This window comes from Garra rufa, chromosome 2, assembly GCF_049309525.1.
Source record: "Garra rufa chromosome 2, GarRuf1.0, whole genome shotgun sequence".
In the NCBI taxonomy this organism is placed as follows: domain Eukaryota; kingdom Metazoa; phylum Chordata; class Actinopteri; order Cypriniformes; family Cyprinidae; genus Garra; species Garra rufa.
Genome location: NC_133362.1, coordinates 12,772,981 through 12,789,083, shown reverse-complemented (window position 1 = coordinate 12,789,083; position 16,103 = coordinate 12,772,981). Strand labels below are relative to the sequence as shown.

Below are 16,103 nucleotides of genomic sequence, written 5' to 3'. Positions count from 1 at the left end.
CATTAATTACTCACCCTCATGTTGTTCAAATATTCTCGTTGCTTCATAACATTACAGTTGTACCACTGATGTCACATGGACTATTTTATCGATGTCTTTACTACCTTTCTGGGCCTTGAATGTGTCAGTTGCATTGAAGTCTATGCAGGGTCAGAAAGCTCTCAGGTTTCATCAAAAATATCTTAATTTGTGTTCCGAAGATGAACGAAGGTCTTACAAGTTTGGAAAGGCATGAGGGTGAGTAATGACATTTTCATTTTTGCATGAACTATCCTTTTAAAGAGGTTCAAGAAAGTAATCCTACCTCATTCACATATTTCTTTAGTTACATGTGCTACAACAAAGCTGAAACAGTTACAAAACCACTGTGACGGACTTTGGCCTCCATAAATCCATATGCAGATTGATCATGTACAAATGAATGAAAGTGAAAAGAAAGCAGTGTTTACCCTGTGAGTGGTTAACCAACTAAAATGCAAATCAAAGCTTAAATTCTTAAAGACGACCGCAGAGGAAAAAGCTATAGGGCAGAAGACAACTCTAACACTCTCCAATGTTACAGTGAAAGAATGCACACTATCATGGACTGGTAAGAAACAATGAATGTTTCAGCATGAATGTAAAATGTTCACCAAAATAATACACTGTGTTGTTTTGGAACAAAAGAGCTTCAAAACAGCTGTGCAGTATATGCTGGGAGTATCTCTGTTTGGAGCACACACTGACCTGACCTTAACCCAACTGATACGTTGAGGCATGACTAGAAGATAAAGTTCATGCACTTACAAAAACATCAAGGACCTGAGGTTCTGCCAAGATACCTTCAATGACGCAAAATAAATTTGGACACCTAAAGCCATACGTAAAAGTATTGCATTACATACAAAGATCAAGAGCATCTTTAAAAGTTGATTTTATACATTTCTCAGAACTGTTTGTTTTTACTCATTTGTACTATTGATTTTGACCAACTGGTGATATTTAGCAGATATATGAAGCGAGTTTACCTGAATATGCCACAAAAAAAAAAAAACATTATATACACAGCCTTTCAAAAGTTTGGAATCAGTAAGATTTTTAATGCTTTTTAAAGAATTATCTTATGCTCATCAAGGCTGCATTTACTTGATCAAAAATTAAACGTAAGATTTATATTTTAAATAAATGCTGTTCTTTTTAATTTATTTATTTATTAAAGAATACTGAAAAAAATATTAAAATATTAAGCAGCACAACTGTTTTAAACATTGATAACAAATCAGCATATTAGAATGATTTCTGAAGTATGATGTGACACTGTAGACTGGAGTTATGATGCTAAAAAAACTTTGCATCACCCTAATAAATTACATTTTAAAACATATTCACATGGAGAACAGTTATTTTACCAAAAAATAATACTTCACATTATTACAGTTTTTTCTGAATTTTTAATAAAATAAATACAGCCTTGATGAGCATAAGAAACGTCTTTTTAAAAAAATATTGTACTGTATTTACTACTGTTCAAAATTTGGGGTGGATACAAATTTTCAATGATTCTTATCTTATTTCAATGATTCTTTTTAAAATAACTGATTCTACTTAAATATTTTTTAAAAGGTAATTTATTTCTGTGATAGCAAAGCAGCCATTACCCCAGTCTTTAGTGTCACACGATCCTTCAGAAATCATTCTAATATGCTGATGTGCTGCTCAAGAAACATTTCTTATCATTTTTAATGTTGAAAACAGCATTTTTTCAGGATTCTTCTATAAATAAAAGGACTGCATGTAATTGAAATAGTTTTTTTTGTAACATTATAATTATGTTTACTGTTGCTTTTTTTAAAAGGGTTAGTTTACCCAGAATTCTGTCATTAATTACTCACCCTCATTCCCAACCTGTAAGACCTTCATTCATCTTCGGGACACAAATTAAGATATTTTTGATGAAATCCGAGAGCTTTCTGATCCTGTATAGACAGCAATGCAACTGACATGTTTAAGGTTCAGAAAGGTAGTAAGCACATTGCCCATGTGAAAATAGCCCATGTGACATCAGTGGTTCAATCATAACGTTATGAAGCTATGAGAATACTATTCATGCTTATTCAACAATTTCTTCTCTTTCGTGTCAGTCTCCACTGCGTGTTTAGGAGAGCATCATACCCATGCGTGTGGTGCTGCTGATGCAGAAGCCAGTGTTCTAACGTAGAATGTCCATCTCTCTTAGCTCATCGTCTGTATATTCTGGTTCAAATAAGCAAGTCATCCTCTCTGTCGAAATTGTCACACATGTTTTTGAAGACCGTTTTATGTACAGCATGTGTCTTTCTCTGCTTCCAAGGCACAATGCATTCGAGTTCAACGTCAGAATGCATGCGTCACAGCACTCTCATAAACGTGCAGCGAAGACTGACACGGAACAGAAGAAATTGTTGAATAGAGTTGTTTTTTCTGTTGTGTTTGCGCACAAAAATTATTCTTGTAGCTTCGTTAAATTGTCACATGGACTTTCTTTTAACAATGACCTTACTACCTTTCTGGGCCTTAAACGTGTCAGTTGCTTTGCTGTCTATGCAGGGTCAGAAAGCGCTCAGATTTAGAAAAAGAAAAAAAAAAAAAAAAAAAGGTCTTACGGGTTTGGAACAACATTAGGGTAAGTAATTAGTGACAGGATTTTCAGTTTTGGGTGAACTGACCCTTTAAAATTAAATTTGTCCTTGTCAAATAAAAGTTAAAAAAAAGGTAAAAGAAAGAAAGAAAATATTTAAAAGTATTTATAATGGCTTTAAAATTATACAAATAAACTTATTTATGTATATACACACTTTAAGATTATTGTGCAGAAATCATGAGTGAATAATTACTATAGTAGCTATTTTCAGATTTAATTTCAGACTTTTCTGACTAAACTATTAGTCAAAAAACCATCAGAAAGCGGTTTGTTCAAAAAACAACATGGAAACATGCAGATTCCTTCACATTTCCTTACTGATTTAACTTCTTAACATATTAATTCATTTTAAAAAAGCACATTTTTCTTGTACCTGTGAGAGCGTGTGGTCATTCCGCTCGGGGAGGGCATCTGTGTCCATCTCCTCTGGCCTCTGATCACTGGAGCCTGTGAAGAGGTGCAAAATAATCTATAAAGTCTAGATCAAGCCAAGAGAATCAGACAAGCATTAGTTAAAACGTTCAATAATGCAAAAATGAAAGTAAACACAGAACATTTACCATTTCCTATAGTGCTGTAAATGTTCACGTGAAACTCAAAATGAAAAAATGTGATACATTTGTGACCACTTCTCTTACACTTGCTAGTAGGGGTGGCACGGTACATGAAAAAAACCCGAACCGTTCGTTTTGCTCGTCTCGGTTCGGAGCGTGTGCGTGACATGGTTCAACGGTTGCGCAATGTAGCCTCGTGCACATAGTAAGTTAGCCTAGAAATCTAGACGCACCCTAGCGGCAGCAAAAATTATTTTGCAGCCAGGTGGGTCTAGACACTCTCAATAGACCTTCTAGCTGCAAAAACCCAAATTGGGTCAGGCCAATCACAACGCGTATAGAGTAGGCGGGGCGGGCTTAACATATGACGACAGAGTTGCGACGGCTGCCACTTGAAAAACAAAGAATGGCGGCTGCAGCTGTCGAACAGCGGTCTTTCGAATCGGCTTTGGCCGCGACTCTGGAGGACTTGGAGTTAAGTTTTTCTTTAAGAAACGAGCAAAGAACGGCACTTAAGTCATTTTTAAAAAAGGAAGATGTGTTTGGAGTTTTGCCGACTGGATACGGAAAAAGCTTAATATACCAATTACTACGTCACCTTCTTCGTTGCTCTGATTGGTTGAAGCGCTATCCTATTGCGTGCATAGGGATTTTGAGAGACAACCGTTTATCCCGCCCCTCGGAGTAAGCCGCGTCTATGGAGAGTTTCCAGACTAAACATCTTGATGTAAGTCTGGCTCGCCAGGCTAATAGTGAGTGTCCTTTTGCGCGAAATAAGAGGTGTGTGTGGACATACAGACAGTAAAAGTGGAGTGCTGCAGGTTACGTCACGTGTAGAAATGGGAAGTGGGAGAGATAAGGAAGGCTGCCCGGAGTTGGAGGATGCGCCAGCGTCGTATAAGGGGCCGTTCACATGCAGTGTCTTTTGCGCACTCAAGTTCGTTAATTCAAATGTGGACGCACGGTATCCGCGCACGTAATGGAAGCGATGCGCTCGTTTTTTCCAGGCGCGTCTGCGCCGCATCGAGATAAAAACATCTCAACTTTTCAGAATGCCGCAAACGCACCGCATGTCAAATGACATGAACCATCAATCACTTGTTTAAAAGACGGAGCTTAAAGATGTCCTCTCTTTTTCTTTGAAAAGATACAATTTTTGTAAGAGCTACACTGAAGTTGGCAGTTTGATAAATGCAAGCTAATTATTCAGTTCAATCTTTATGTGCAAAAAAGGCACATAAATTCCTGTAGAGATAGCAATACACATTCTCCTGTTATTGCCAAATAAATGAACAGCATGTCATCAATGTCTTCTCTTGCTGTATCAAAATCTCTCCTAGCTTTCCTCAGAGATGGTCCCAATAATGTGCTTAAAGTCAAGTCCAATTCAGTTTGTGCATGATTACATGATATAACAATTTTTTTAATAAGGTATCCTAAATTTTGGATAATTAAGCTACATATCATATGCCAAAGTAAATTTCTGGAGTGTTAAAGATTAAAAGAAAAAAAACAAAAACAAGAACCGTACAGAACCGAAAACCGTGACCTAAAACCGTGATACGAACCGAACCGTGGGTTTTGTGAACCGTGCCACCCCTACTTGCTAGACAGTCATTTCAACCAGAGCGCTACAAACCCATGAAAACCCACACAATAAAATCTAGGTTTTACTTGTGCAACTGAATTAGTTACTTTACAATACTGTAGGACTGGGCGATAATTCGATAACGATAATTATCACGATATAGTTTTTTTTTTTTTTCCCGATAAAACGATAATGACACTTCGATAAGCGCTCGATAATGTTTACGCACTATGCGTAATGCTACGCAGGCATTTTGCAGCCTGCACTTCCGGATGCCGCACGCAGTATTTAGTTTACAGCCACAGGGCTCTACAGTGCGACCACTTCACTCGCATTTGCGACTAAAAATTAGTATGTGCGACTGTAAAAAAATATATATTTAGGAGCACCATGTGCGACTGAACCGATCAACATATTTGTGTTTGCGCTCAGCGGAGCTTCAAAGGTTTCTACGTGTTTTTGCAACATAGAATAATGTATCACAGACATATCTCACGAATCCTTTCATAAATAAAGTAGAGAGAGCGTAAATAAGAGACTGATTGTGCAGTGTATAGAGCGTCGTTGATTATAATAGAGCTTTGTGATACCGCGAACTAAGATGAGTGACAGCTTTTAATCATTTTTTAGGTTCGTAAATGAGATATCGATCTAACAGAGCAGTTAAATAAACAAGTTATTAAGTGACTTACATTGACTGACTACAACACTATTGCCTGATTTTGCTCTATTTCGTGGCCAGAAGTAGTCATTGTTTGGAAAGTATTTGTCATGTTCTGACAATAATCCATAAATAATAATTAACTGTCTGGTTTTTCTTTCATTCAGGAGTAAAAATCTGCCTTTTAAAATTGATAGATATAAAGATTTGACATTTATCGCGGTAATTATCAATATCGACTGATATGAAAAAAATGATCGTGATAATTTTTTTTGCCATATCGCCCAGCCCTACAATACTGTACATAGATTCAAGGTCTATGCTATAAATTTTAACCTCGACCTCTGGTATTTTTGCTTCTTAACATTTGCAGAGTCCAGCTGTGCAAAGATTTTAACTTCACATCATCAAAAACACACTCATTCATTAGTTAACAAACATGGGACTATAAGCCCTGCAGAACTGCAATTCAACTGTCAGCTAGACTAAGGTTTCCTTGGAATGGTAAAATTAGACCTTGCAGTCATTTCTGCAAGCTACACGGCATTACATAAACTAGACAGCTCAAAACATTCCTCAAGAAAGGCATTTACACTGCGGCCTAGTAAAGCAATTATTTTCTCTGAAGATCATCCAACAGCCAGGTTTTGGATTTTACCATCAGCTAATGTAAGCAGATGGTCTTCAGACTAATTTTTTAGTTTTATGGGATTGCTGACAATTTAGTGATAGTTTTATTTTTGATTCAGCCCAGGGCTTTATAAGCAATGTCCGAAATATCCATTTTTGTTTGACGTGAACAGCACAGAATGACCAAGTCTCACTTTTTTGCAGTTGTTAACCAAACATTAACATTCCTGGTTCAGAAACAGATGTGGCTTTGAGTCTTTATAAGCTTGTTAACTGATTTCATGTTACAAAGAAGCAAAAACACATTAGACACTCTCTTCAATCAGTCCCATCAGCTATTACCACATTCTTAATATTGCACATACAGAAAAGAGATGTACAAATCACAGACAAGCTAACACCACAAGTCTCAGACAAAAGCAGATGTACGCAAGAAGCAAGCCGTGATCTGAGGTGTGATGCATTGGTTAGCACACTTCCCTCAAAGTGACTCAGCTCACACTTCGACGTCCTTGTGACAATGGCAGTCCGAAAAAACTGATTTACATTGATAAGATACAGAAACCACGTGGCCCATGGCTAGTCACATCTTACTGTTGCATGCAAATAATTCCAACTGATACGGTTTTCACTGCTGCGAGTCTATGCGGAATCTTTGTGATTAAAACAGCAGCTGAAAATCTTGATTCATTCTACAACTAATTAAATGCATGCAACAGTTCATTTGAAAATGTGAACCAGGAATGAGGTCGAAAGCTACTCAGACCACGTGACAAAACATCTATGAACATTTTACTACAAATGCAACAGACAGGCAAACAGCAACAGCAAAAGCCCTGGAAGGCAAAAAAAAAAAAAAAGCTAAATTACACTTTAGCATTTAATGGTGATGGATCTTGTTCTTATGCATATTTACATTTGAGTACAGCCCAGTATTAGACAAACTACAGTAGCAGTACTTCATGTAATAAAGATTGCAACAGTTTAACAAACACAAAAAAATTAAAAGAAAACAAATATGATGATAATACACACACAAAACTCACAATTAAAAACAAAGCAGTAAAGTCTGATGTCATTGGAAATCCTTTTTGAGTTCCTCAAAGACATTTCATTTAATATCGCTTCATAATCCCTCCACGGAGGAAAAACACACACGGATCATGCTCTAATGCACATTTATTTACATATTAAATTACATGTTTGTGGTATTTCTACCACAAACTTTGAGTAGAGCTCAATATTATAACATTGGCAACATTAAAATACAAAATGTACCAAAAAGAAAAGGTTTAGGCTACAGCCTGATTTCAAAAGGGAACCTTTGCAAGTTCCTCAAAGAATTTTCAATCCCTAGCTCTTTAGAAAGCCATCCATGCAAAGATGCTTTAAAAAGACCAGACAACAAAATCCAGTTTAAACTGGCAGCTGTGTTTTGAAACATTAAGGTTTCTATATGGCTATTGGCTGGTAAACCAGCTACATGTTTGGTAAGCAAGATGGTTTACCAGTTTAGACTAGATAAAAACCAACAACCATGTTTCAAAAAGCAGCTATTTTCAAGATTAGTTACATGAGTTTTGCTACATTTCCAAAGAACCATAGCCGTAACTCGAGAATCCTAAATAGTTCTTGATCAGGTGGTTTGTTGCTTATTACTGTAAAGAAACGTTGAAAAGCCATGTTTGTTTGAGGCAACCTTTAACCCCCAAACCATGCATTTAATTTGCAATCCTACTGAAATTATTACAGATCATCACTACATTAGGATGCAGTTTGTCTAAATAGGATTCTATATGGCTATTGGCTGGTAAACCAGCTACATGTTTGGTAAGCAAGAGGGTTTACCAGTTTAGACGACATAAAAACCAACAACCATGTTTCAAAAAGCAGCTATTTCCAAGATTAGGAGTTTTGTTACATTTCCAAAGAACCATAGCAGTAACTCGAGAATCCTAAATAGTTCTTGATCAGGTGGTTTGTTGCTTATTACTGTAAAGAAACCAATGTGTATAACTGTAGAAAAGCCATGTTTGCTTGAGGCAACATTTAACCCCCAAATCATGCATTTATTTTGCAATCCTACTGAAATTATTACAGATCATCACTACATTAGAATGCAGTTTGTCTAAATATGTTTATAAATACAGAGTCAAACAGGAAATGATCTGTTGAAATCAGATTTAGAGTCTCTGTGATTCCCATGTGATTTTGTCTCTATTTGAATTAGTTTTCGATAATAAACCAAAACTATTTAAACAAAAAGCCCATTTGGAGTAGGCTATACCAATAGCCTTCATTTCTCTGGAAACTTTGTATCACAAATCAAATTAATTTAGAATCTATGAGACTAACAAAGAACTGAGTGTGTCTTCGTAATGTTGTTATATTTAACATTAAATATGGATTTGCCAGATATTATGGTTACCATGCACAAATAAAAGCTATTCGGGTGACAACCGCAGTTACGTGTAGTTACATACTATTTGCATAATTGACAACATGATTTCTTTTAAATCTATATAAAACTGACTGGTATAATAAAGCATTGCATCACGGTCACATACGCGGTTTAAGGCGAGATAAGCGGATCGTGTCGTGTGTTTTACGGCTCTGATTCATGGAAAACTAACTTTATAACTCGGACAGACAGATACAAAGTTTCCATGCAGAGAAACTCACCGCTGAGCCCGAGTAACCGGCAGAAATCCAAACTGAACTTCATTAGTCCAACCATCCAGCATTATTACCCTCAATACCACTACAGGAACGTAAACACGACAGAAAACACGTCAAATTAACAAATGAATCGTCATATTTAAACTTGTGGCGATAGATGTGTGGTGTTTCTCTTCCTGGGCGTCGAGTGCAGCGTCAGGCGGGTGTGTTGAACTGAACTCAAGCACCTCCCAGCACGAGCGTCTTAAAGGGCCGCGGGGGCCATATCGTTTTGGAGCCACACTTCTGACTTTGGCAAAAGGCAAAAAGCTTCTTTGGCTACTATGGTTAACACATTTTTATATGTAAGTAAGTATATTATGATCTAAAAAATATATATATTATATAATTTTATATTATAAAGCACAAACGTTTGTTTGATCGTCTGAACAGATTTGGAAAATTTAGCATTACGTAACTTGCTCACCAATGCAAGAATGCAGAATGCACCCATTCTGCAGTGAATGGGTGCTGTCAGAGTCCAAAAATCATGACAAGTAATCTGCACAACTCCAGTCAGTCTATTAATGTCTTGTGAAGCAAAAAGCTAGGTGTTTGTTATTAAAGGAGTAGTTCACTTTCAGAACAAAAATGTGCAGATTATGTACTCACCCCCTTGTCATCCAAGATGTGCATGTCTTTCTTTCTTAAGTCGTAAGGAAATCGTTTTTTGAGTAAAACATTTCAGGATTTCTCTCCATATAATGGACTTCTATGGTGCCCCCGAGTTTGAACTTCCGAAATGCAGCTTCAAAGGGCTCTAAACGATCAAAGCCACGGAAAGAAGGGTCTTATCTAGCAAATATTATATACTTTTTAACCTCAAATGTTCGCCTTGTCTATCTCGACAAGACGAGCGTTTGAGATTAAAAAGTATATAAGTTTTAAATGTTTTTAGAAAAAACTGATCGTTTCACTAAATAAGACCCTTCTTCCTCGGCTGGGATCATTTCGAGTCCTTTGAAGCTGCATTTAAACTGCATTTTGGAAGTTCAACCTCGGTGGCACCATAGAAGTCAATTATATGAAGAGAAATCCTGAAATGTTTTCCTCAAAAAACACCATTTCTTTACGACTGAAGAAAGAAAAACATGAACATCTTGGATGACAAGGGGGTGAGTACATTATCTGTAAATTTTTGTTCTGAAAGTGAACTACTCCTTTAAACAAATGCATCATTAATACGTTTAAATTTATTTATTTTACTTTTTCAAACAAGACCTCTACTTATAATATTGGTTTGCAGAATCAGAAGAAAAATATGCAGATCAAGCACCATTTACAAGTGAAAACAGTCCAAAACACTATTTTTATTACATACGTTTTAACCAACGCAAACGCTCGTCTTGGTCTAGCTCTGCTTAACTGTTTATATTCCTCTTTATGAAAGTTAGGGTATGTCAAAAAACTCCCATCCTATTTTTTCCTCCAACTTTAAAATCGTCCTACATTGCTGCAGAAGTAAAGACCTAGTGTTTACAAAGTCAACATCCAAAGAAGGTCAAACGCCCTTTTACAAAAAAAAAAAACAGTAAACAGCAATGTAGGGCGATTGTGAAGTTGAGGGAGAAAATGAGATGGGAGTTTTTCGACATACCCTAACTCAACTGTCATAAACAGGAATGGAGTTCAGCAGAGCTAGACCAAGACGAGTGTTTGCGGTTAAAAAGTATATAAATAGTATTTATTTATTTTTTTAGAAAATAACTGATCGTTTCACTAGATAAGACCCTTCTTCCTCGGCTGGGATCGTTTGAAGCTGCATTTTGGAAGTTCAAACTCGTGGACACCATTGAAGTACACTATAGACCATTTCAAGCGCTATTCGGCGGCATAAGGAAGTGACGTCGTTGGTCCCAGGACGTTTCCGGTTAGTGATCCAGCGCATTCAAAACAATGGCGAGAAGCGCTTTATGAACAGTGGGATTGCGGTCATATATATACAAACTTCCTGCTTAAATGTCTAAATTAAAATTAGATCCTTGTCGTTCAGTGGTTGTGTGCTCCCTCTGGGGCGGTACTAACATTCTGAGACGTGTTTAACGGTAGATTTCCGCGAAACGTACCCGTGTTGCGGCAGTGAAGGAGAAGGCTGGATTACAACAAGCAACTCTAGGATAAACAGCGCACATTTCGATTCAGGCAAGTAAATATCGTTTTTAATTAATCGGTTTATTTGTATATCTTTACGTTAACTCTTCAAGTATGATGCTGCATAATTTAAAGTAGCATTTTGTCATTGTTTTAATGTTTACATATGCATCTAGCTTTCGTGTGTAACGTTAATGAAAAAAGGCAAGTTTTTTATTTCTGTTTTATTTCTGTTTTATTGCTAAGTGTTATGTGGGTTAAATTCATATTAGTCGTCTAGTTATTTTGTCAGTTGACAAATGCAGTGAGTAACATGAAAGTACGTGAATGTTGTATTGTGTAACAGTTAAGGGCAGTAGTTTACAAAACGTAATGTTTATGGTAAATATTATTTTCCATCACATAAGCTTTGGTAATGTTAATTCCAAGATGTACTGACGTATTAAGCAATAATAGCATTATTTTTTTATATTGTGCATTATATTAAATAATTGTTTTTCTACTTTTATCCTTATATAATGTAAACAAAATTTATAGAGGTGATTTCTAATATCATTTGTTTCTTAGTCTAGGAAGCATTTTGATGTAAGCAGTTGTAAATATGCAGCAGGGTCACTAAATCTGACAATACAGTGTAATACTGAAATTTGTTAGCTCCCTGTAATTCCCATAGAATTGGTTAAATGTTATATACATTTTCATAATGATGGCTAATATCCTTTGTTTTGTTTTCTAGAAAGTATTCTAAACTGATGTAAACAGTTGCAGAAATACAGAAGGGTCACCAAATCTGAGAAGGCAGTGTAAGGAGAGCCATCATCTGTAGACACCCAACGACAGCTGATCATCCTGCAGTGACAAACCACATCTGACCATATCAACACCCAGATGTGATTGAGAACTTGAGTGTAGTATTCAGTAATTTAGTGTAGTACTTAAAGCGACTGATGACCAGACCAGATACAGACTGCTGCTTTTGATATTTGTTCCCCCTTTGTACTCCATTTCAGTTCAAATGTTGTTTCAGTTGTTGTTGTTTCATTTGTTGAAGCATTTTATGTTCATACAAATATTTACATATCAATACATGTGCTGGAAATAAAAACAGTTGAAAGTGAGAGAATGCTTTTTGTTTATATACAGTACTGGTCAAAAGTTTGGACAAAGTAGTTTTTTTATGTTTTTGAAATAAGTATTTTATGTTTATTAACATGATTAATTATTTAAATGATTTCTATTATAAAAAAATATGTTGTGCAAAGCTGAATTAGCATCAGCCTTTACATTACACCAGTATTCATTTTCACATGAATATATATATATATATAAAATTTGTGTGGGTGTGAACAGTAAATACGTGCATAAAAACATATATGAATGCTTTATGTGTGTTTGTGTGTGCATTTATTAATCTGCAGATATACAGGTTTATGTAAAACACGTTAGCCAGCATTGAATTGCGACGATCTTGTTTATTTGTGATCACATGATGACTCGGAGCATTCATACCCTCCACTTGCACTGTTCCACAGCAACAAACTTGACCAAACTAACGTTGAACACATGTTGAAATGAATTCAACACGTAATAATAGCATCGAGCGCTTAGTTTAATAGCATACATTTAGCGTTGTTTGGAACGATATGTATTGTGAAAAGTAATGTACTAATGAAAACAAATATTTAAACAGAAATACAGACTGACCACGCAATGCAAGTAAATTAATCACGAACAACCTCCGGATATCTTGGGAACAAAACATGAAGTAAGTTGCACTGCTTGCTTCAGACTGATGACATCCATTGTACGAATAAATGTTCACAATATTTCCGTTCATGTGATATGCTTTTAGCAATCTCCCGTGTACACGCACGCAGCATCGATTAGTTAATGAGCAGCTTTTTTTTTTACCTTAACTAGCTTTTTCGCTAGATTTTAAAAGAATGTGTTCGTATTGACAGATCGGAGAAATAGCTCTACCGGAAATGTTTCAGGACCGGACATGCGCAGTAACGTTCCAACGCGCTTGTTATTGTTTACATCCTTGAAATGGTCTATATGGAAAACGTTCCTTAAATGTTTTCCTCAATAAACATAATTTCTTTATGACTGATAAAAAGACATGAACATCTTGGATGACAAGGGGGTGAGTAAATTATCTGTATATTTTTGTTCTGGAATAGAACTTCTCCTTTAATGTGAGAGGATGAACTTTTTCATAGATAGATAGATAGATAGACAGATAGATTGACAGATAGATTTGTTTCCTATAAACACAGCTTTTCTCTTCAAAAGACATTACTTGATGGACTGGAGTTGTGTAGATTATAACTGTGATGTTTTTATCAGCTGTTTGGACTCTCATTCTGATGGCACCCATTCACCATAGTGGATCCATTAGTGAACAAGATGCTAAATTTCTCCAAATCTGTTTCAATGAAGAAACAAAGTCTTATACAGAGTATGTATAAAGTATATTCCTTTAAATTGAATCTTAATCCAGTTGCCATCAATCAAATCTATTTCACATTTTTGTTTATTCATTATATTGTAGCTTTTAGCAATTAAATGAAATTAGTTAATCAAGAGATGTTAAAAATAATGGCTATACTTTTCATCACAGGAAATGGAAAATAGAGTGCTTTGTTGTATGCTTCAAATTTAGCATATGTACTATAGAAGTTCACCAGGGTTTCAATGAATGCAAAAAATTTGCATACTGTGCAGTTTACAAAGTACTTCATATACTGCAGAAATAGTTGGTTTTACATAGCATGCTATAATGAACACACCAATGGATTGTTTTTCTTTCTTTTTTTTGAGTGTGTGCGTGATTGCTGTAATTTATTAGTAAATTGATAAGTTATTTGTGTTACATAATTTTATGTAATATATCTGACCCTGGACCATAAAACTAGTCATAAGGGTCAGTTGAGATTTCAATAAATAAGCTTTCTATTTATGTATGGCTTGTTAAAATATGAAATATTGAGAAAATCGCCTTTAAAGTTGTCCAAATGAAGTTCTAGGTAATGCATATTTCTAATCAAAAATTGTTTTGATATATTTACGGAAGAAAATGTACAAAATATCTTCATGGAACATGATCTTTATTTAATATCCTAATGATTTTTGGCATAAAAATGTATAATTTCGACCCATACAATGTATTTTTGGCTTGCTACAAAAGGTTTTTTGGTCCAAGGTTACATAGATGAATTCTGTTGAATTCACTTCTGAACTACTAGCATCACCACAGAGAAATGTTATAAAAAGTAAAAAGTATTTAGAAAAAAGCTATTACGCTTCAGTCACATGGCTCATCACAAGTTGACTTTTCCTTAGTCTAGTTAGACACCTTATTAAATTTAACACTGATAAAAACAAGTTCGTAAGGGGTAGATTTAGTCTTTACAATGGCACAATGGCATCGTATTAAGGTCCTAGGTCATATAATTATTACAACTCACGACTTTTTGCCTACTTTGTTTTAGAAAGACATTTAGTCAGCTGAACAATCAGTGTGTTGTTATAAATCAACTCAATCCACTCAACACACTGTATTCAGTCACAGCTCATTTCATTCCTGCTAAAAAGCAAATATAGCACTACCCTGACTAAGGTCTATTTATTATAACTGATTTCATGTTTTTATATTCAACATTTCACTGAAAAATACATGGAATATTTAGGGACATTCACATTTTTGGAGTGTTAAAAATACAGAATAACATACAATGTTAAAACCACTTATTATGTGTCCTCTGCTCTCTTTTCATTCAAAATCCCTCTGGAACGTGATATTCCCCACTGAAGGCCAAGATCACAGTCGCTTGAAATCTGCAAGTACTTTGAGAGCTGAATTCCAACCAGCTGCCCCCATAACGCCTCCACCTGAACGAGACAAACACTGCATAAATGCTGGAAAACACAGGGGAGGTCATGCATGTCGAACTCAAGATTTACCTGACCTGGTTTTATGAAATGTAATATCACACCGATGACATTTCTAAACCTAATATGTGCTGTTTTAGCTTTTATTTATTCAGGCACAGACCTGGATGGCTGCCACTGCCACATAAGTACAGTCCTCTGACTGGTGAGCGGTAGTCTGCGACAGAGGGCAAAGGTCTCGCCAGGTAAAGCTGATCCAAAGACATCGAGCCATGAAATATATTCTGTGGCATAAAAAATGCATGGAATGAATGTTTGACCATATCATTCTGTATGGCTATAAAAGTTACTAAAACAAAGTTATGAATTTGTCCATTAATCTTCATTAAATTTAAATATTCATACCCCTCCAGTGAGACCAAAGACCCTCTCAAGATCAGGAGGGGTTAAGATGTCTTTGCCCACTATAGATTTTTTAAATCCAGGTGCGTACTGCTCAACCCAGTCGAATGCTGTGAAACAGGAAACAAAGGACCAATTACAACTAAGATCGTGTTACTTTGAGGTATGTGATATCACTGCGGTAGCACAAACAGTGTCGCTGTGTTTAAAAGTAACTAGTTCACGGCCAGTGTGTGAATTTTTACAGGTTAGGAACGATCTGACTCACCTAATGTTGTGAAATATAATCACAGTTTAAAACACAGCAATGATTTATCCTTCAGAAATCATTCTAATATGTGACCCTGGATCACAAAACCAGTCATAAGGGTACATTTTTTAAATTGAGATTTATACATCATCTGAAAGCTGAATAAATAAGCCAATAGGACAATATCTGGCCCAGATACAACTGGAATCTGAGGGTGCAAAAAATCTAAATATTGAGAAAATCACCTTTAAAGTTGTCCAAATGACGTTCTTAGCCATGCGTATTATAGTTTTGATATATTCACAGTAGGAAATTTACAAAATATCTTCTTGGAACATGATCTTTACTTAATATTCTAATGATTTTTGGTATAATTTTTTTTTTTGACCCATACAATGTATGTTGACTATTGCTACAAATATACTTGTGCTACTTATGACTGGTTTTGTGGTCCAGGGTAATATATGCTGATTTGGTGCTCCATTATTATTGGTGTTCAAATATTGATAATCTTTTAGAACAGTTTTTTATATTTAATTTTTTTGGAAACCACAATACATTTTTCTTTTTTCAGGATTATTTGATGAATGAAATTATTTAAAAGTAGTGCTGTGCAACAATTAATTGTGATTAACTGCATCCAAAATAAACAATTG

General features: G+C 35.5%; 1 protein-coding gene and 1 long non-coding RNA gene across 2 annotated transcripts in view; both read right to left on the bottom strand.

Annotated features, from left to right (window-relative positions):
• LOC141326164 (uncharacterized) overlaps positions 1-8,950 on the bottom strand; it is a 33,658-nt gene extending 24,708 nt beyond the window's left edge. Inside the window, exons 1-2 of the mRNA XM_073834878.1 lie at positions 8,775-8,950; positions 3,033-3,106 (exon numbers count right to left, since the gene is read on the bottom strand). Coding sequence (XP_073690979.1) covers positions 3,033-3,106; positions 8,775-8,829 — 129 coding nt within the window. The 5' untranslated portion in view covers positions 8,830-8,950. The remainder of the gene's footprint in view (positions 1-3,032; positions 3,107-8,774) is intronic.
• A 5,044-nt stretch (positions 8,951-13,994) lies between these two features.
• Positions 13,995-15,331, bottom strand: LOC141326403 (uncharacterized). The gene is made up of 3 exons (XR_012353884.1): positions 15,201-15,331; positions 14,959-15,079; positions 13,995-14,795 (listed from the first exon to the last, which is right to left on the bottom strand). It is a non-coding gene; the product is annotated as an uncharacterized lncRNA (long non-coding RNA).
• Between the last annotated feature and the right edge of the window lie 772 nt (positions 15,332-16,103).